Source organism: Eschrichtius robustus, chromosome 2, assembly GCF_028021215.1.
Source record: "Eschrichtius robustus isolate mEscRob2 chromosome 2, mEscRob2.pri, whole genome shotgun sequence".
Taxonomy (NCBI): Eukaryota; Metazoa; Chordata; class Mammalia; order Artiodactyla; family Eschrichtiidae; genus Eschrichtius; species Eschrichtius robustus.
Window position 1 is genome coordinate 88,266,542 of NC_090825.1, and position 22,419 is coordinate 88,288,960.

At 39.4% G+C, this 22,419-nt stretch overlaps 1 protein-coding gene across 2 annotated transcripts in view; it reads right to left on the reverse strand.

Moving 5' to 3' along the window:
- The window catches only part of FBXL17 (F-box and leucine rich repeat protein 17), a 471,945-nt gene extending 451,346 nt beyond the window's left edge, over window positions 1-20,599 (reverse strand). Inside the window, exons 1-3 of one of the 2 annotated variants that reach the window (XM_068535699.1) lie at window positions 19,507-20,599; window positions 8,406-8,528; window positions 4,768-5,025 (exon numbers count right to left, since the gene is read on the reverse strand). In XM_068535699.1, coding sequence (XP_068391800.1) covers window positions 4,768-5,025; window positions 8,406-8,528; window positions 19,507-20,502 — 1,377 coding nt within the window. In that variant the 5' untranslated portion in view covers window positions 20,503-20,599. The remainder of the gene's footprint in view (window positions 1-4,767; window positions 5,026-8,405; window positions 8,529-19,506) is intronic. The other variant, XM_068535700.1, reaches the window with a different exon arrangement.
- Between the last annotated feature and the right edge of the window lie 1,820 nt (window positions 20,600-22,419).

Consider the following 22,419-nt stretch of genomic DNA (forward strand, 5'->3'; position numbering starts at 1 on the left):
GAAAGTAGATTATTAAAGTCTCCAACTATTAATGTAAAACTGTCTTTTCCTCCCTTCAAGTCTCTCCATTTTTGCTTCATATATTTAGGGGCTGTGTTGTTTGAGTCATATATGTTTATAATTGCTATATCTTCCTGATGAATTGAAACTTTTATCAATAAATAATGACCTTCATTGTTTCCTGCAACCTTTTTTCACTTAAAATTGATTTTTTTTCTGATGATAATACAGATCTTCCTCAATTTACAATGGGCTTACATCCTGATAAACCCACCGTAAATTGAAAATATCGTAAGTCAAAAATGCATTAATACACTTAACCCACTGAGCATCATACCTGAGCCTAGCATACCTTATACAGGCTCAGGACACTTATATTAGCCTATAGTTGGGCAAAACCATCTAACATGAAGCCTGTTTTATAATAAAGTATTGAGTATCTTATGTAATTTCACTGAAATTGAAAAAGAGAACAGTTGTATGGTTATAAGTGTATCAGTTGTTTACCCTCATGATTGTGTGGCTGACTGGGAGCTGCAGCTCACTGCTACTGTCCAGCATCATGAGACAGTGTCACACCACATATTGCTAGCCTGGGAAAAGATGAAAATTTAAAATCTGAAGTACAGTTTCTACTGAATGCATATGGCTTTCACACCATCATAAAGTCGAAAAATTTTAAGTTGAACCATCATAAGCTGGGGACCATCTGTATAGCCACTCTAGCTCTGTTTGGTTATTAGTATTTGAGTGGAATATCTTTTCCTATTCTTTTACTTTTAACCTCATTGTGTCTGTATCTGAAATGAGTCTCTTTAGACTTTATATGCATGATTGATTATTTCTTTTATTCTGCCAATCTTTGCTTTTTAGAGAATCTATTTATATTTAAAGTACTGATAAGGAAGGATTTATTTCCACCGTTTAGCTATTCATTTACTATATGTTTCATACTTTTTTTATTGTTGTTCCTCAGCTCCTCCATTACTGCACTTTTTGTATTTGGTAGATTTTATGCAGTGTACCATTTGACTCTCTTATTACTTTCATGTGTGTATTTTAGTTATTTTCTTAATGGTTATCATGGAGATTACAATTAACATCTGAAACTTATAATAACCTTATTTGAATATTACCATCTTGGTTTCAATAGTATACACCCTATTCCTGTACATCTCTATCCCTCCTACTTTATATGGTTATTACGACAGATGATACATTATGTGCCCATTAACAAAGATTTATAAATACTGTTCTATACATGTGCCTTTTAAATCATATAGAAAAAAATAGTTAAAAACCAAAAATACAATAAAGCTATCTTTTACGTTTACCTATGTGGTTACTTATACTCCCATTCTTTTTTTCTTCATATGGCTTTCAGTTACTATCTAGTGTCTTTTTATTTCAGCCTGAAGAACTCTCTTTACCATTTCTTGTAAGGCAAGTCTACAAACGAACTTCCTCAGTTTTTGTTTACCTGGGAATATCTTAATGTCACCTTTATTCTTGGAGAACAGTTTTGCCAGATACAGAGTTCTTGGTTGACATTGTTTCTTCAACACTTTAAATATGTTAGCCAACTGCTCTCTGGCTTCCATGGTTTCTGATGAGAAATCAGTTGTTAATCCTATTGAGGATCCCTTGTATGCTATGAGTCACTTCTCTGTTGCTTTCAAGATTCTCTTTGGCTCTAGCTTTTGAAAATTAGACTATTATGTGTTTTAATGTAGGCCCCTTTGAAATCATCCTGCTTGGAGTTCACTGAGTTTCTTGGATGTATAGATTCATGTCTTTCACCAAATTAGAGAAGTTTGGGCCATATCATTTCTTAAAATACTCTTTCTGCCTCTTTCACTCTCCCTTCACTTTATGGTATCCCACAGGTCCCTTAGACTCTGTTCACTTTCCTTCATTCTTTCTTCTTTCTGCTCCTCAGACATGATCATTTCATTTGTCCTATTCAGGTTCACTGAGTCTTTCTTCTGCCTGCTCACATTTGATGCTAAATCCTTCTACTAAATTTTTTATATCAGTAATTATACTTTTCAGCACCAAAATTCCTATTTCATTCCTTTTTATACTTTCTAGCTCTTTATTGCTATTCTCATTTTGTTCATGCATCATTTTCTTGAATTCCTTTAGTTCTCTGTCCATGCTTTCCAAACCTTTCAACTTGATCTACAGAATCAACAATTCAATCAATTGCTATGTTTAAGAGTAAACAAGAAAAAAATACCAGGAAAATTCATCAATTATGAAAGCTCCATACTAGGCCTTTTGAAACTTTATTATTATACATTTTTAAGTTGTTAATTCACTAAAGGTGTAATGTAGTCCACATCAGAGCTTATCAAATATCACTGGGTCATGAAATTAATTTACTGAGTGGATCAAGATCAACATTTATTTAACATAATAGTACAGAATAGAAAATATCAATTGCACTGTTCATAAGGCTATGTATTACTTCATAAAACTTTTACTTCTATTTTGTGTATATATGAAAGCCATTCTCTTTCTACTATACCGTAACACTATCCCAACAGAAGAAAGAGGTTAAAAGAGGACACACCCTACCACAGCACCGTCTTAAGCATAGGAAAGGATTACTCATTGTACTGCAATTACTTTTAAAAATTACTTAGAATGAAAAAGATTTATTTTACTACTTTTATCAGATTATTACTTCATATATAACTAATTCATAATTCAGAAACCATAAAAATCTGAAGCAAACATCTAATCTATCATAAATTAATGGGTTCCAAAATACCTCACATTCTAGGGAAGATTTACATAATTAGTCTCAAAGCTGTAAATATTAGATAAATTCATAATACTTAACTGGCATATTAAGTCTTGTTCCTTAAAGAACTTTTTAGTTTCCCTCTATTTCAACCATAAATATGACCTTATTTTTACAAGGAACACCCTTGGTACTCTGGTCAACTGGTACCTATTTGTGCTATATCAGATTTAAATATATAGCAAATTTAATCCATTTCTTAATAAATACATAGACTTTTTTAAATGTTTCACTGTGAAGTATAACTTGCTAGGAAATTTCCGTCACAAAAAAATCACACCATGTCTATAAAATTTATAATTTACCTCAAAGATTAATTTGTTTTAACAGACTTAAGAACTTCATAAAATGCTTTGCTAGTGAATAATCCTGTACATAGCAGAAATAGATCAGGACAAATATTACAACAGGTAAGACTGTTGTTGCACAATTAGCCTGTGCAGACAAAATAGGCTCCCTTATAAATTGCAGGATCCTTAACACATAAATTGGATTGACACACCTAGTACTATTTAGGATAGTCTTTCCAAATTTCTTCTAATACTGAGCTTTCAGTTAATTCATATGCAGTGCTTAAATTTAGGGATCTTCAGGGACTTCCCTCGCGGTCCAGTGGTTAAGACTCTGCGCTCCCAAAGCAGGGGGCCCAGGTTCAATCCCTGGTCAGGGAACTAGATCCCACATGCCGCAACTAAAAGCCAGCATGCCACAACTAAAAGATCTCACATGCTGCAACTAAAAAGATCCTGCATGCCGCAACAAAGATCTCACACGTGGCAATGAAGATCCCACGTGCTGCAATTAAGACCCAGCACAGCCAAATAAATAAATAAATAAATTTAGGGATCTTCATATTATTTCTGACTTCGTCTCAGATCAGACTTAAGTCTAGGACTTTACTGATAGTCTGCTTTTCCTGGGAACTATTAGGACTGCATCTCAATTCTAAACTTAAAAAATAGTTCTGACTAAGTTCTTGAGTGGAATTATTAATTCTTTCTTTCAACAAATGTTTGCGAAGGGCACTGTGGGTAGAGTGGTAAATGTGCATTGCCTCTGCCCTCATGGAACAGGCTCCTTTATTCAAGGTCTAGAAGAGTACAGTCTATTGGCATGGAAAACTGGAAAGACTGTAGGGCAGTAGGGCTTTGGAGAATCCAAGCTTCAAATCCCAGGTCCACTCTCTACTACACATTAGGCAAGTTTCTTAATCTCTCTAAGCCTTAATCTCTTCCTTTACAAAATGAGTTTAATATCAACTATTTCCACAAAGTTATTTCAAAGGTTAAATAAAAAATACAAAAAGTGCCTAGTACAATAGAGGGAACATTACTAAATATTCAAAATATTCACAGATTCAGGGACTGGCACACAGAATCCATTCAATATCCACTCTGAGCCAAGTAACCTTAAATACCATTTCCAAAGAAAGTGAATCAACCAGAAAATACACATGATACTATATTTAATCTAATTATTGTGCCTAATATAGGTAATTACCATCTTTTTCTTCATTTTATACTCCTTAACTTGGACTTCCATTTAAAAGATATTTTAAAACATGTAAGCATGTCATCTAGTAACATAAAAGAGGAATTAAAAGTTAATTTTTAAAACCTCATGCTGACCCAAACTGCATACTGTATTACCTAAAGCAAAATTTCGTATAAAATTTAAGTAACAAAAGAATAAATTAATAAAATGGCTGGTCAAAGAAGTTCAGGCACTTATTAAAAAACACAAAAAAGTTAATTTATCAATTACAGCCATGGCACTCTAGTTCACTAACCCAAATATTCATAGATACATAAAAAGGATGACTTATTTTAGTCTCTGAACATTACAATACGTATGTTGCTATGTATGTTGCTACAACATAGCAATCTTTCAAAGTGTTGCTGCAAGAAAACATGTTGAGTTAATACAAGTAAAACCATTTTATAGATGCTAAAATTTACCTGTTTGAGTCCTTCATCAGTAAGTTTGTCCTGGTTGCCTACATGAACTTTCTGAAGTAAAGGACAGTGAGAGGCAACCGCAATAATAGAGGTGTCAGAAAGCTGTTTACACCTGTAGGCTGTATACCTAAGAAGTCCAGGACATTTAAATGCTAGAACACACACGCCAGTATCAGACATACTGCGACAATCAGAAATGTTGATTTCAATTATATTTTGACTTCTTGATGCAATTTTTTCCAATAATTCATCCGTGACCTATGAGAGGAGAGAAGAAAAGCAATAAATTTAAAAATCTGCTAAAAGTAGAAACTTACATTCTATTCTTTTATTAAATTCTCCCCAATAAATAATGTAATAATTAGATTATAGCATAAAAACCACAATCAAAAGAAAACCTTCTTACTTAATATTAAAGCATAATAAGAACTGTGGTATAATAAAAAAGTATATTTGGTCTTTGTCTCCAGTTCCTAGAACAGAGCTCCTAAAGTTCTAGGAATTTCCTGAGTGATAGGAATGTCTTTTGTTATTTTTAACAAGCCCCTTTTACCATGCCTGAGTTTATACTAATGAAATGACTTAAGTTGGGGCCCCTAGATAGCTTCAGGATGGGGGCTGGTCACCAGAAAGACAAAACACCATGTGATTAGAGGGTGGAAAATTTCAGCCCCATCCTCCGACTTCCTGGGAGGGAAGGGAAACTGGAGACTGGATTATAAAAACTCTTGAACACTGAGATTTGAAGGGCTTCTGGGTTGGTGAATACATCAAAGTGCTGGGAGGTCGATGTGGATGTAAACAATATAGAAGCTCCAAACTCTCTCCCCCCGTACCTTGCCCTATGCATATTTTCCATTTGGCTGGTCCTGGTTTACATCCTCTATAATAAATCAGTAAACATAGTATTTTCCTGAGTTCTGATCATTCCAGCAAATTATCACACCTAAGGAGGGGGTTGGGGGAACTTCCAAATTTACAGCTGGTGAGTCAAAAGTATAGGTGGCTCCTAGGACTTGTGACTGGCATATGAAGTGGAGACAGTCTTATGGGACTGAGCCCTTAACCTGTGAGGTCTGCACTAACTCCAGGAGTTAGTGTCATAATTGAACTGAATTGTTGGACACGCATTTGGTGTCAGAGAATTTGTTGTCAGAATGGAAAAAAACACATATTTGGTGTCAGAAAACACCAAGTGATAATGTATGTGTTAGTTTTCATTAAACGCCTAAAAATCTTTCCTTATTAGGAAAACATACTTTAATTAAACTTTCAAACTCACCAAAAACTCCCCACAAACAAAATTGTATCGAGATTTGGAGTTGGTTCTGTTTTTAACCCAACAAATAGTATATATCAGCCATCATGATGTATGACTCTTGACTTTTCACACTTATTATGAGATGATACCTACCAAAGTATGTAAATTTCAATTGTTTTACTACTTCTATCAGAATACATTACATATAACTAAATCCATAGCTTAGACAATGTATCACTTTGGGTTTCAGCACACTGAAGACTTCATAGAAAAGTCCATTAAAAAAAGTTTTTCTCGGAAGACTCAAAGCTACATATAAGTAACCTTAAAATTCATCTGCTGAAAAATTCATGTGGCCATCTCAATTCTTAAAACAAATTTTAAAAACCAACCTCTACACATTCCCTGCCCAATCATATCTCCAAAAAAAAGAAAACAGAGTTAACATTATTCAAGTCTTTTGTGTAAAAATAATGATGAGAGAAAATGCACATGATGAAATTTAGAAAGGAAAAAGAAGGGCTTCCCTGGTGGCGCAGTGGTTAAGAATCCGCCCATCAATGCAGGGGACACAGTTTTGAGCCCTGGTCCGGGAAGATCCCACATGCCATGGAGCAACTAAGCCCGTGCACCACAACTACTGAGCCTGCACTCTAGAGCCCACGAGCCACAACTACTGAGCCCGCGTGCCACTACTGAAGCCCACGCGCCTAGAGTCCGTGCTCCGCAACAAGAGAAGCCACCGCAACGAGAAGCCCACGCACCGCAATGAAGAGTAGCCACCAGCCACCACAACTAGAGAAAGCCCGCACACAGCAACGAAGACCCAATGCAGCCAAAAATAAATAAATAAAATAAATAAATTTATTTAAAAAAAAAAGAAAGGAAAAAGGAAAGAACTGGAGTGTTGAGGGATACAGGGAGTAAGAGCCAAGGTTGAAAATACCTTTGTTTATGCTTGTTGGAAACAACATACCTCTCTTTTTTTTTTTTTCCTTTTTTCTTTTTTCACCTCCAGACCTAACTACCAGGAGAGGGGAAAACCTCTTCTTAGTCTGAGTTTGTAACAAATAGCTCAGACAACCAAGACTAATGAAGTAAAGAGCCAATGGATTACTTCACATTACCTCTCTCCACTGTACCAGCCACAACTAACTAAATACTCACCATTCCCCCTGGACACAAATTTCATGAACCTGGACAGGTAAATGACTAATTCTATAACTGTCTTAACCTCTTACCAATGAGGCAAAAAAACAAAAAGAAAACTCATCCACAAATGCTCAGGAACTTGCTTATTTTGTTTAAAGTACATGTGTTTATAAACACACACAAATGCTACCAGTGGTGTGTTGGAGTTGGCTTGTACCAAATCACAAAAGTCTATAGTATATACCACTTTCGAAGTCAGTCATATCACTACATTCAGTGACATCACATTGGTAGCTTGAAACTGGTCATGGTACAAGTATTTGTACAACAAAAACTGGAAAATATAACAAATCAGGGCTTTTTCTTTGCTCATTTGTTTTTGAAAGCCAGCTGTTAAACATTTACCAGCACATCACTAACAATATCATGGAAGGATTTAGAGCAGGTTTAGTAGTCTAATAAAATCCTATTCTTATTGGATATTTTTTTTATGTTTCCAATGCCAAGCACTGAAAAACAAGTTTAAGGGAAGAATTTAACAAGTCCAACAAATTGTTTGTAATAAGCACTATTAACTATCTTCTTTCCTAATTTATGCCACCATATAAACATATTGGCAGTCGGGCAATAGGGAGGATTAGAAAATTCATCAAAATGAAAATTAAAACAAAATAAGTTATCTTATTCCATTTTGCTTCCATTTCTTCACACAAAATAACATTATAAGTATACTGTTATGAAAAGTATAATAATAATAATAAATTAATAGGGATAATGATAGTATCAACTCATAAGATTGTTGATCAAATGAATACATATAAAGCTCACTGAACAGTATGTACATGGCACGTCAGCAGTACTATATAAATGTTTGCCTTATTTTCTACTATTAAACTAATATTCATAAAATGATCCCTTCAAAAAATGAAAAGTTTAATAACTCTTTTTAAAGGTAGTAAAAACCGGGGGGGATGAAGAGGACTAAGACAAAGAGGATTAAGAACCAACCCAAAATTACCAATCCAAACTAAAAAATGTATTCTTCATCATAGGAACCTAGCTTCAACTTGAATTTGAAAAAAAATTACTAAAGCACAGAATTATAGATTACAGTCATTTGAACTACCTTGAAAAACTACAGCGTGAAAGAAGTGATTTCTGAGGAGGAAAAAGATATTTTTTGAATAGGTCAACCTGAGTGTTTCTTTAGAATTAGAATCCATACCTGCTGACGACTACTAAGATCCAGCTGCTTCCAAAACTGGAAATCTAAACAAAGGTCACGCCAGTACTTGCAAACCAATGATGCAGAAAGGCAACGCTCATCCAGGGATAAATTGGAAAATATCTGTGAATAAAAAAGGAACCACATAATATGTGCTAAAAATTTTAAAGGCAATGAAAAGGTCTTTATCAGTTAGAAAAAATTACCCTTTTTTTTTTTTTTTTTAATTTATCCTTTCTGTCGAGGGCTGACTTTAAATAGATCGCAATGAGGGAGCTGCTCTGCTATGTAAGACACCCTGACCCAGAAGCAGGTCATCTACGAATGGTTTAGCACCAGGTTCCCTGTGAAAGTGTGTTGTGTGAAGGGCGAGGGGGCATAACAGGCAAGGGGGTGGCTGCCTTTCCAGCCGTGAAAAATCAACTTTAAAAACAGAAAACCATCTTAAGTACAAGTGGTCATTATTAAAAGAGTCATTGTTATGGACTGTCCTAAAGAGGAAGTATGATATGGGAGAAGCTAAGAACACAACCAAGAGAGGAAAAAAAAAAGCAAACACTCAAATTACTAAAATCATGAATAAATAGAGACATTATTACCAACCTTACAAAAATAGAATAAGAGAGTATCATGAACAATTGTATGCCAACAAATTAGATAACCTAAATGAAATAGACAAACTTCTAGAAACATACAAACTACAAAAAAATGACTCAGAAGAAATAGAAAATTTGAATAGACCTATAACAAGTAGAAATATTAAATCAGTAAGCTAAAAACTTCTAACAAAGAAAGACCAAGGACCAGATGGCCTCACTAGTGATGTATTTAAAGAAGAACAAATACAAATTCTTCTTAAATTCTTCCCAAAATTGGAGCATGAGGGAAACCTTGCTAATTCATTATATGAGGTTAGCATTACCCTCATACCAAAGCCAAAGACATCACAAGAAAACTATAGACCGACGTCACAAGAAAACTATAGACCAACGTCCCTTATGAATTTAAATGCAAACAATCCTAACAAAATACATTTGACCCTTGAACAACACAGAGGTTTGGGGTGCTGACCCTCAATGCAGTCGAAAACCCAAGTATCACTTGTAGTTGGCCCTCCCTATATGCAGTTCCTCACCCATGGATTCAATCAACCAAGTATCATGTAGTACTACAGTATTTACTCTTGAAAAGAAATCTGCATGTAAGAAAACCTGCACAGTTCAAATCCATGTTGTTCAAGGGTCAACTGTATTAGCAAACTGAATCCAGCAGCATATTAAAAGGATCATACACCATGGCCAAGTGGGATCTATCCCAGGAATGCAAAGATGGTTCAACATGCAAAAATAAATCCATTTAATATATTAATCCATTTAACCATATTAATAAAATGAAGGTCTAAAAAACCCAACCATCTCAATTAATGCAGAAAAAGCATTTGACAAACTCCAATACCTTTCTTGACAAAAAATACTCAGAAAACTAGAAATAAAAGGAAACTTCCTTAATGTGATAGATGGCATGTATAAACGTTCCACAATTATCATTATACCTAATAGTGAAAGACTGAATGTTTTCCCCTGAGATGAGGAACAAGAAAAACATTTCTACCATCTCCACTTCTATGCAACATCGTATTGGAGATTCTGGCCTGGGCAATTATGTAAGGAAAAGAAGCAAAAGGGATCCAGGTTAGAAAGGAAGAATTAAAATGTTCTATAGTCACAGATATCATGATCTTATATACAGAAAAAAAAAAAAATACACACAAAAATTTAGAGCTAGTAAGCAAATATTTCTGTATACTAGCAATGAACAATTCAGAAATGAAATAAGAAAGCACTTCTATTTGCAACAGCATCAAAGAATACTTTTTTATACTTTCCACTTCTTCATACTGAGATTTCCCATTTGTTGGGTCAATGTTATCATATTCTTCTATAATTTAAATCATGTTTCCTTCCATTCTTTTAACATGTTTATAATAGCAGTTTAAAGTTTTTAAAGTCTAATAAATCTAAGTCTACTATCTGTGCCTACTCAGTTTCTATTAACTGCTTTCTTTTCTCTCAGTATAGGTTCCATTTTTTTCTGTCTCTTTACATGTCTCAATTTTTCATTCAAAACCAGACATTTTAGATAACATACTGTAGCAACTCTGGAATTTGATTTACTTTTCAGAATTTTTTTTCAACTTTAATCTCCCTGGCCTTAAATGGTAGGATATGAGTCCCCTGAAATTTGAATGTCTCTGCTCAAGTTTTAATTCTTATTCATATTTTTTTTTAGCCTGGCTTCCTAGGGAGGTCAACCTGTGTCTAAATTGCTTAGTTTCCAGCTAGTTATTTGGGCAAAGATATGCTCAAACATCTCAAGTCTGCTCTCCAATCTGTGCGTGGGATGGGAAAAGCATATTCAAGGCTTATACTCAAGTCTGCTTTAGCCCTTGCTTTCTGCTAGATACTCTCAAGTCTCCCCTGCACATATGCATAGTTTCAGAGTAAGCCAAGGATATGTGAAGAGCTTATTATCCCTTTATGGTTCTCTCATTTCCAAGGTCTGCCTGTTAAATTCCTAGCTCGTCCCCCACTCATCCCAACTGGCACCACAACATGAGACTTGCAAATATGTGGGTTTTCACCATTTTTTTCCTAACAAGTTCATCAATTTTAGTCGACAAATACAGGTTACTTATTGCCCCAAACTAAGTTACCCTCTTAAGACACCTAAGCTGCTGGTTTTCCAAACTCTTGATTCTTGCCAAAGGTACTGGGGTACGAGGGTACAGTAGGGGCCTCATTCAAGAGTGGTGTAGACCTCCACTATTCTTACCTGAAGCTCTAGTAGTTTTCCTAAGAATAAATGCGTCTCATTTTGTTGTGTGCTTTTGGTCGATTTCCAAAGCCCAAATAGTTTTGGGCAACTTTTCCCAGTTATTTATTATATATATATATATATATTTATTTTGTGTTTGTGGAGAGGATTCACCAACCTCTTCATACAGCCAAAGCTGGAAGTCCCTCTCTGGTGGATATTTTTAATGCTTGTTCCCCTCATTTTATAGATGAGAAAATTTAGAGAGATTAAGAGAGACTGGATCATTTGTTTAAGGTTAAAGGACTACATGGTTTTAAAGGGCTAATTTGTCCCTTAACATATAGAAGATTCGTGGAACATAGTCACTGGAACCAAGAAACACCTTGTTTAAAATATGTCTGACTTTCGATAGTACCTTCTTTGAACCTTAGTTTTCTCCTTTGTAAAAGTGAGATGATTGTTATCATTAACAGAAAATTGACTAATCTAGATAGATCTAGATGGGTCTTATTTATTCAGGTGAAAGGAAATTAATAAGTGAGTGAAGATAAAACCAGTACCAGCAAAGATGGATAAAAGTAAGAAAGCAAAATACTTAGCTAAAATACCAATGCATATTTAATAGATCTTTGCATATGGTTTGTGGTAGGCAACCTACAAAATGGCCCTCAATGACCCCACCTGCTGGTATTTACACCTGTGTAATTCTCTCCTCTTGAGGGTAAGCTGGATTTACTGACTCACTTCTAATGAACAGAGTATGGCAGAAGAGATTAGATTAAGAAAATTGTGGCTTCCATTTTGAGTGTTCTTGACTCTGTTGCTCTATGTGATTAGCCCTATGGAGAAGCCCAAATGGCATGGCAAGGAACTTAAGCATCTGGCCAACAGCCAGTAAGGACCTGAGGCCTGCCAAAAACCATGCGAGTAAGCTTGGGTGAAAATTCTCAAGTCCCAGTTGAGTAGCCCCAACAAACACCTTGAATATAACCTCATAAGAGACCTTGGATCAGAAGGACCCAGCTAAGCCACAAAGGGATTCTAACCCACAGGAAATATGAGATAATAAATGTTCGTGGTTTTAAACTGCATAATTTGTTAAACAGAAATAATTAACTAACACGTGTTTAAACATTCCCGCTTTTCTTTCTGTCATTAAAATGCTATCTCGCCCCTATCTTAACTCCTCAGAAAATAACTACCATGCACCATGCTATTTTCTTAACTCATTTAACAAACATCTGTGCACATGTACCTAGGCTTCTGTGGGAGACACTAAGACATGAGATTTATTCACTGGTTTCTACATTATATGGTCAAAGGCATTTCTGAATTATCTTTGGATTATCTGAGATTCAAGAGAAAGAACATTTCAAAGGTTGCTTTGAAGAAAGAGAACATAGGTCTGTAAAGGACTGGCCTGGAACATTTTTGCTAAATAAGAAAGAGGAAAAAATGACAATGAAAAAACTGAAATGGCACTTGCATCAAGCCAGGAAATTGCTTACTTTAACACAGGCCTGTTAGCAATGTCTTGAGCGTGACAGAAGTCCAAGCCAAGTAGGTACTCTAAGGCTGTATTAGATCGAGGGATCTATCATCTTATATCTTGTTGCTCTTTCATCACTGCCCGAATTTATAGGGTTGAAAATGGGTTACTCTTTTAATCCAGGTGGTCTAGCCCTGGAAAAGGGAAGAGGAAGCAAAGGACAAGCAGCTGCCTTTTATAGTGTGATCTGGAAGTCATATACATTGCTTCCACTCACATCCTATTATCCAATATTTAGTCACATAGCCACCCCTATATGAGAGGCTAAGAAAGTCTCTAGTTAGGTGATCATGTGCCTAACTAGAACACGATGGGTACTGTCACTAAAAAGAAGAGAAGGGGAATGGATATTGGGAAACAACAATGACTTCTAGTCAGGACCTGGGTTGAAAACCTGCTTAATATTCTTGATCTTTACTGGCAGATCTGGACAATGCAACTAAGCTATTAATTACCAGAAAATGTACAAGCCACATTACTGATATAATCTGAACTAATCACTACCAGGCCAATATCCAAATATTTCTAAAACTTGAAGATTCTATTTTTGACTGAGGCATTGATATAAGGTATCAGAAGATACTTCAGACTAAAAAAACTTCCAGAGAACGTATCATTGCTTAACATTTGGTCATACATATCCCACAGACCTTTATAGTACTTAAAAATCAACCATGCCAACACCTACATTTGGCCATTTCACTTCTTGATGAAGAGATCTTATCTGCTATCAGGTATTACTACAAAAAGGAGTTAAGGCTTATGAGCATGCAGACTGTATGCAAGTTATAGAAATATAAGAAGTAAATCTGTGTAGCTATTTTATATTGACTATCTTCTCTGTGTCAGTTTAACTTTTTTGGCCTTTTCAATTTTTTTCCTATGTACATCATATCTTGCCTCTTTCTTAAATATTCTACTTATATTGCTTGCCAAAAGCTTGAAAGTAAAATTTACTAAACAGTCTGTTGAATAAAGCACCATTTAGAAAAACAGAGACACAAAACATATTTCTGGTACTTTTTTTTTTTTTTTTTCGCCACACAGGGCTTGCGGGGATCTTAGTCCTCCGACCCGGGATTGAACCTGGGCCCCGGCAGTGAAAGCAGTGAGTCCTAACCACTGGACCTCCAGGGAATTCCCTTTCTGGTATTTTTCTAACCGTACAGCCATAGGGAAGTCACAGATTCTAAAACTATTTCCTAATCTGTAAAATAATTTCTCACAATTTAATCATTAAAATTTAAAGCACAGCAAACTAATAAAACCCCCAACTGTTACTACATAGAGTGTTAGTCTATAGCAAAGTCAGGTATTTACACAAGAATAAGTTTTATTCGAAAGCCAGTCACAGAATTCAATAAAACAAGACTCTTTTTTTTAAGTATTTTGGGAGGAGACACTATGAAATAATGTGTTCTTTTGACATATCTCCATTATTCTCTGAGCACTTCCTTGCATTCTGGCTCAAAATATTCCAAGCTCATCTTGTGCTTTACTTGTCCCAGCCCTGGAATCAGTCATTTCTCCAAGGAACACTGATTCCTTTTAGCAGAGAATGATATTTAGAAGCTAAGATCTGGACACTGAGTGTACTCACTGTCTTGGGTATTGCTGCTCAAAGACCCTCTCAGAGGGCAGAGCGAGGGAATGCATGCATGTACGTATGTATGTAACCAATCTCCCATCACTGTTGCTAGCTTCTTCCACCACATGGATGCCCTTACCACATCACTTGAACACCAAATTGGCCAAGACTTGGGCAAGATTCTTTATTTTTAATTGAAGTATAGTTGATTCACAATATATTAGTTTCAGGTGTACAACATAGTGATTCAATATTTTTACAGTTATACTCCATTTAAAGTCATTACAAAATAATGGCTATATTTCCCAGTGCTGGACAATATATGTTTGTTGCTTCAAGATTCTTGATAAGCATAAAACAGGATATTTAACCAAAGGTAAGTAACTTTTTAAGAAACTATTATTTTAATATTAAATGCTTCCATATTTGCCTTCACATATCTTCCCTTACATTCCCTATCATTTATACAACCTGGTATCTTAAGTTGGTAAAGAACAGCTTAAGGTTACCCCCCTTGACAGCTACTCATTACAAGGCACCAAAATGTATAGACTTCTCAAAATGAGAAGAAAAAAAATCTCACCTTTTGGTAGCCTGATTTGATTAAATTATCCAAGATTACTAGGCATTCTCCAGCAAAGAACAATCTTGAACCTGACTTCCTAAGGACACTCCATTTTAGCACTGGCTAAACCATCCCTAGAACTCCAGAGACATACTTTCTAGAATTTATCTGGTACTGGAGCCTTAAGTCAAAGCACTCACGAAAAGCTACATGTAACTTAGTTCCTCTTACCCACTAGTAATCTACATTCAAAGCTTTAAAAAGTCGCATTACTTTTTTTCTTCAACTCCCATTTTCATTGCTTTTATCCTTGTTTTCATATCTGAAAAAAACAGATCAGATACATAAGCTTTCCTCCAAAGCACATTTCTCTTATAAAACTCTTCCTTGATCACTAAAGCAACCTGTTCGTAATAAAGCTATAAAAATACAGATTTAATAACTACTGATACATTATCAGAGATGCATTCCCGGTGAAGTGGTTTTTCTAATGGTGGTGATAGATTTTGGGTCTCTCACCTGGTTTCCTTTGGAAAGAAATAGTCTGCTGACAGAGAGCAAGATATCTAAATATATAGCATACAAAGCCTCTAAAATTTAAATATAGATTCAAAATACCCAGTTACTCAAATAGCTACTACTTAAAGAAAAATATTCCATTACTATCATTTGGTAAAACTGTTATAGTGGATCCACTATATAAAAATCTAATTGTGATATCAGTAGGTAAGGTTGCTTAAAGTAATAAAGGCAACAGGTAGCAAAGACTGAAGCTAGCTTATATGATCCAAAACAATCCATTTACCAGTCCAAGATCATATGTAACAGGTTTAAGTACTTTAGAAAATGCTATTCCCACAGTTGACCTTTGAAGAGCCATTCCCTACTTCTCAAATTTCTAATATTTAAAGACACAATTCAAACTTACAGACCCAATTATAAAATTAGCCTCTGACTCATAATGGTTAGATGTTGGCTGGTGTAAGCTTCTCCCCACCCCCTAATTCAGGAATCTCTTTCATAAAATTCTGAGAGAAGACTATTTAAGCCCTTTTACACCATATGTTGAAAAGATCTCTAAACCTGGAAACACTGAGCTGGGTTCTAGCCCAGGGTCTGCCATTCACTATCTGAAATGTCTTGCGGTAAGCCATTTCACTTTTCCAGGCCTGTTTCTTCATGCATAAGAAGTAGGGAGTGACAAGATGACCTCAAAGGTCTCTTCCTGAAGTTACATAATTATGGTTTCCAATGAAGGAAAGAATTTCCATTTTAAGAAAGAATTCATTTCATGTTTACAGAGCTCCTATAGTGAGAAAGGACTTTCTAAATTTTCAGAGAATCACATTCTTCAACCCTGAAATTCCACTTCTTGAAATCTACCCTAGAAAAATGGCCACATGTGCATAGGAAACATCTACTACCAGTGTTTACAGTAGTAATAAATTGAAAACATCCAATTATACCATACTGAAATAAATATAGTATGGCATAATACTATGGGATACTATACAACAGTTAAAAAGAATGAAGGAAACCATATACTCACTAATAAAAAAAGACCTCCAAATCATACTGTTAATGAAAACAATTGCAGAACATGTACATTTTGATGCCATTTATGAAAAAGGCTATGAAGTTTTACACAGGGCTTTCTACAAAGAAAAAAATAGTCTGGAGCTGCACAGTCCAGTACCGTAGCTGCCAGCCACGCATGACCACTGATCCCTGAAACGCAGCTACTGTGACTGAGAAACCAAATTTTAAATTTTATTTCATTTTAACTACTTTAAATTTAAATAGCAACATGTGGTTAGCGGCTACTGTACTCCACAGTACAAGTCTAGAAGAAAAATCTAAACTGGTAACAGTGGTTAGTGACCTCTGGAAAGAATACTAGATAGGAGAGTAGGGGGCGAACCAAGGCCAACTTTCGCTTTACGGGCATTATTTGAATATTTTAAGGCAAGTAATACTACTTACATAAAAGTAAAATTGAAAAAGAAAAAGCCCTATTGATATTGAGCCAAAAATCTGCGTATGAACCACAGTAGAAAGAATTTAGTTTTCTTTTGCTTTTGCCATACCTGGAAAAAACTGAGCAAGTATGGTAGTTTGAGTCAACTTCCCTAAAAACATCTTTGAATCACATTTCCTCACGTCTCTCTCCCAAACTCTCTCCCCTCCACATCCCCCTTTTCTACAACTGTAGTAACTTCTGGTACAAAAGCCGCAGCAATACAATTATATAAGTTATGGCCCATTATCAGGGAAGTAGGACATACTTTCTAATGGGGGTAATGGATTTGTGCCTCTCTGTGCAACAACTCTCTGGTACTGTAAAGAAAATTGTCATAGCTCCCTAAGTCTTCTCTTCTCCAAGCCTAAACAGAGCCAGAAACTCTTTACGATCCAATGGCTCTACTGTGGCTCAAACAACAACTCAGGATAGAAAACACTTCTTAGAGACTTCCCTTATTGGCGAGGCATATTCATCCAGAGTCTCAGCTCAGACTTCCTAAAAACCTGGTCATTCACTTGTTCATCAATATTTACTGAGTGCTATTAAATGCCAGGCACTGCACTTAGGGGAGAAGATAGAGCAATGAACACTATCTATGTCACCAGAGCCTCTGCCCCCCAAAGACTTATCCCCAAAAGTTCTACTTCGGTTGGTAAACACTAAAAAACTTCAATTTCAATTCATTCCAGACAGTCCCACTCACTCTGTGCTGAATACCACCAGGACCATGAAAACCACACAGAGTATCTTTATCCAAGTTTCTAATACAAGTAATGGAAATCTATATAACATGTCTAAATACTCCAACACAATAGGGTAAGTCCAATGAGTAATTTCCCCAAATGCCCCTTACATCAGGTTTTCAACAGTCCCTAACAAAAATGTGGAAAAGAACAATGTAGCAAATGAAATAACTTATTCTATAAGAAGTCTCTTTATTATGAAATCATGTCCTACCACTATTTTTTTCTTTTTTTTTGTTTTTGTATTAATATTCTCTATTTCATGAAATAATAATGGTTTAGGTAGAAAGTGGGAAGTACCTGGTTTTTGTTTTGTTTTTAAACAGTTTTACTTACCAAACAACAAGACAGCAATCAAACCTCTATACCAAGTATTCGTTGATATTTAATTTGTCCATGTCATCCACTAATTTAAAAGGTTCAAGAATGTTTCCTCCGCCCTAAAATGCACACCCTGAACATACAGAGGTGGCAATTACTCCTCCAAAAATACACCTCTGTAAATTAAACAATTACATGTGGACACAAGGAAAAGGTAAGCTTTCCCACTCCTTTGCTATATTATTTACAAAAATATTAATAGCACAATAAAACAGACCCAAACACACAGGATTACAAATATGCAAAAAGTCTAATCAAAGTATATTGTTGACAGTATATAATTATACTGTCAACAATTATAATTGATGACACTTACTTCAGTAACAATAAAAGTAGCCAAATTCTTATCTAGGTTTTTTTATCTAGTCTTAAATATCATCCACACTGAGTAACCGGGTTTATATTTATTAAGCTTCAGAAAGCTGCAGATGTGGGGGTGGGAGAGAAAAGAGAAAATGAGGGAAAAAATAACTTTTTAATAATAGCTTACTACAAACTATCACATAACTAAGAGACTAGCACTAGCACTAACATTGACAAAATTGCAAATTTTACTTAGTAGTTGTGAGACAAGGCTCCCGCAAGACACCTACCTCTTCCCCACTCATCTATCCCCCAACAAAAAATACATTTGTCCTTACCTTCTGGTAATCTGTATGCTTTTATGTAAGGGTTAAAATGTAGAAAGGTAATACATCATAGCATAAATAAAAGGGTTTTCAAGTCAGGGAGGCCTAAATTCCCCAGAGCTGCCCCTTACTGTCTGTGTGTGACCTTGGGCAAGTCATTCAACCTCTTCAAGCCCCACTAGACTGTAAGCTCCGTAGGAGCAAAGACCACTTCTGCCTGACTTACTACTGTAGGCAAATGGCACTGAAATACCAGTTTCTCCTTGTATAAAGTAAGGATGTTAACAATATTTCTCTCACAGCGTTAACTGAAGGATTAAATGAGATATTACGTATATAAAGCTCTGGCACAGTGCCTGATCATGGTAAATGATCAATAAAATTAACTTTTTGACATCAACTAGCAGCTATCAAACCTGAAAATACTGTTTGAAGACGTTCAAACACTAATATACAAAGTCTTTACCCAGTCAGTGTAAACTGCTCAAGTGATAAAACAATCATTTCACACAAAACTTACGAATAGTTTCTAAACCACTGGGCTGGGAATCTAATAATAGATGAACCCTGAATTATGCACAACAGACCCAAGCTATTAAAAGACATTTAGTAGACTCCAAGTTTTCCTACTTCAATAATATGCCATAGGCATCCTCCCCATTGGCTTCCCAATCTCCCCTTCGGACGTCTCCGGCTGTCAGGGAACCCCCTCCCTCCATGCTTAGAGGGAGGAGAGAGAAAACCTCCCAGGCGGGGGCCGGGGTTGGGGGACAGCGCGCATCCCCGCGCCACTCGCCCGGACCCACCTTGAGCAGGATGGATGGCGGCAGCTGATTGATGTCTGGGGTTTCGGGGGATGGCTCCCTATGACAGTCGCACGGATTTTCGGGGGTCTCCTGACAGTCCGCGTCGCCGCATTCGTGCTGCTGCTGGGCGGGCGAGGGGGCGGTGCCCCCCGCTCGGACGGCGTCCCCACCGGCCTCTGTGGGGGCACCTTCCGAAGTGGGAGAGGAGCGCTGGGGACAGAGAGGCTGCGGTGGCTGCTCTGGGCCCTGGCAGCAGCCGGCGTCGGGGGGCCGCGGCGGCGAGGCGCCTCCCCCCGCAGGTCCTCCTCCTCCTCCGCTGCCGCCGCCGCCGCCGCAGGCCCCCCCGCCACAGCGGGGTTGCTTACAGGGGGTGCAGGCGGGGACCCCGGCCCCCTTCCGCTTGCACACCATCTCGGGAGGCGTGGGGGGCTCGGCCGGCGGCGGCGGCGGCGGCCCCCGGAAGAGCTGCACGGCGGCGGGCGGCCCCAGGAAGCGCACGGGCCCCAGGCTGGCCAAGAAGAGGCTCCGGCCCTGCTGTTCCCAAGCGGCTGCCGCGGCCAGCCCCAGCTCTTTGCAGCAGGAGGCGGGCGACGAGGCCGAAGCGGCGGCGGCGGCGGCGGCGGCGGCCGAGGATAGCAGGAAGCGGCGAGCGGCGGCGGCGCAGTCCTCGGCGGCCAGGGCCGCGTAGCGCCGCGCCAGGTGCTGCGAGGAGGCGACCGCGGCGTAGGCCCCGTCCCGCGGCGGCGGCGAGAGCGGCGGCTCCTCCTCTGGGCCGGCGGGGGCGGGCGCGCCGGGGCTGTGCACGATGAAGCAGAGCATGCAGGGCCCGCGGAAGAAGCAGTCCCGGCTCCGGGGCGCCGCCGGCTGGGGGGGCGCCTTGGCCGGGGTCCGGCGGGGCAGCCTGAGGAGAGGGCGGCGGCGGCGGCACCAGCTGCAACAGCGAGGCCTCTTCTGGCTTGGGCGGTTACGCGGCTCCTTCGAGAGAAGGTGGCCCATATAGAAGGCCCCGAGGAGGGGGACCGGGACAGAGAAGTAGGGAGGCCCGGACAGCCGGGCTCCCGGCAGCGAGGCAGGGCCCTCTCTGGTTGGGCCTCGGGCCCGCGGCGGGCGGCGGGGTCGCCCGCCTTGCGCACACACACGCACACACACGCACACACGGGCACAAACGCGACGGTGGGGGGGGGGGGGTGGGCGTCAGCTGCGGGCCGGCCCGGCGCCGGATGGGGGCTACATGCTTTGCCCCGGGAAGCCGGGAGAACGATGGGAGCTAGCTTTGGGGACGCGACGGAGGGAGCGAGCCTGCCGGCTCAGTCAGTCAGTACGGCGGCACGGGGAACGCGGGGTCCGGCTCGGACCATTTTAACTGCGGCTCCGCTGGCGGCGCGCGCCCGCGACACAGCTCGGAGCCGCAGGAGCGCGCGGCCTGCTCGGGGAGGGGGCGGAGCCGCGGCAGCGGCGCGCTCGGGGCGGGGGCGCGGGCGCCCGGCTGCTCACCCGGGACGGGCCGCTAGGCGGGGACTGCTGGGAAGCGGGCCGGCTAGGGTGCGGGGCTCACGGGGAGCGGCGCGCGCCCCTCCCTCCCGTCGCCCAAGGTTTCGCGTAGCCCACGCCCCTTTTGTGGGGCGGGAGGAGACGCTTCCGAGCCAGCGGTGTGGCATCCGTTTGCCCTGCCGCGTTGACGTCTCTAGGTACAAGTTCAAGAACTGCCATTGGCCGGGAGCCGCTCGGCTCTTTTTTCACCCCCACCTCCCGACTCGGAGACCCAGGCGACGAAGAATAGGTAAACCCGATTCCGCCTGAAGGCCGACCTGGGTCCCCGGCGGCCCCTCGGGTGGAGTGGCAGATGCGCGGCCCTGGGCTGGTGCGGACCCTAGTTCTCACGTGAGGGACTAACAGCAGGTAGTGCGGCACTGCAGTGTTTCTCCACTTGTTTGCATACTTGTTGCTTGTGACAGACTACTGACTTTCCGTAACTTTATTTCAGAATGAAAGCATATATCGAATTATTTATACACACCAGAAAGATAAACAGTTTTTTCAACCCAGTTAGTCATCCAACATCCCAGGCTGCAAGCTTATGGATGACTTTTTCGTCTGCACCCTCCAAGTCCCATCTATCCATCCATCAGGTACAGTAGTTTAAAAATGATTATGCAGTGCCTGCTCTAAGATAAAAAGTTCTAGGCAGACTTGGGAGACCCAGATGAAAAAGAGGAAATAGTCTTGGCAGACAACCTTCTAGAAGATTTGACTACAACGAGACCAGAGAAAGAAGGCAATAGCTAGGAGCAGTACCTGGTGTTGAGAGAAGGTTAGTTTTCACAAGGGAGAAATTGGGAGAGGCTGTCGCAAGGAATTGGACATGCTGATGGGAATGAGCCAGGATAAAGGAGGAAGTAGGGAAATGAGAAGAGATAATACAACAAGGCCCCTGAGAAGATGGAGTGACGATTACCTTGGGAGGGATACCGTCTTCACTGTGACTGGAAGGAAGGGGGAAAGGATAGATCAAGGTTGAATACAGATAGGTGGACATCTTTGGTAGGAAAGTGAAAGAGTTCCTTTCAGATGGTCTCTACTTTAAGTGGAGCCTGGTTACATACTGAAGGGTGGAAGGGGGCCGATGATTTTAAAAGCTACTGAGGGTAACTGAGAGAACTGACTGAGGAAGCAGTATTGCAATATTCAAGGCCTGTCAGCGTAGAAACCTTTGTTTGAGCATGCCTGACTTTCCCACCGCAGTGGCCAGCCTCACCCCACCTTCACCCAACGTACCATCAAACCTTTGCTAATAGAGGCCTCTTTGTCAGGAATCACTTTTATTTTTGGTCTGCCAGCATTCAGGGATCTCCCTTTCTGAGCTTAAGAACAGTGAGATGGAATTCCAAGAAACCTAGAGGCAAAGATTCATCA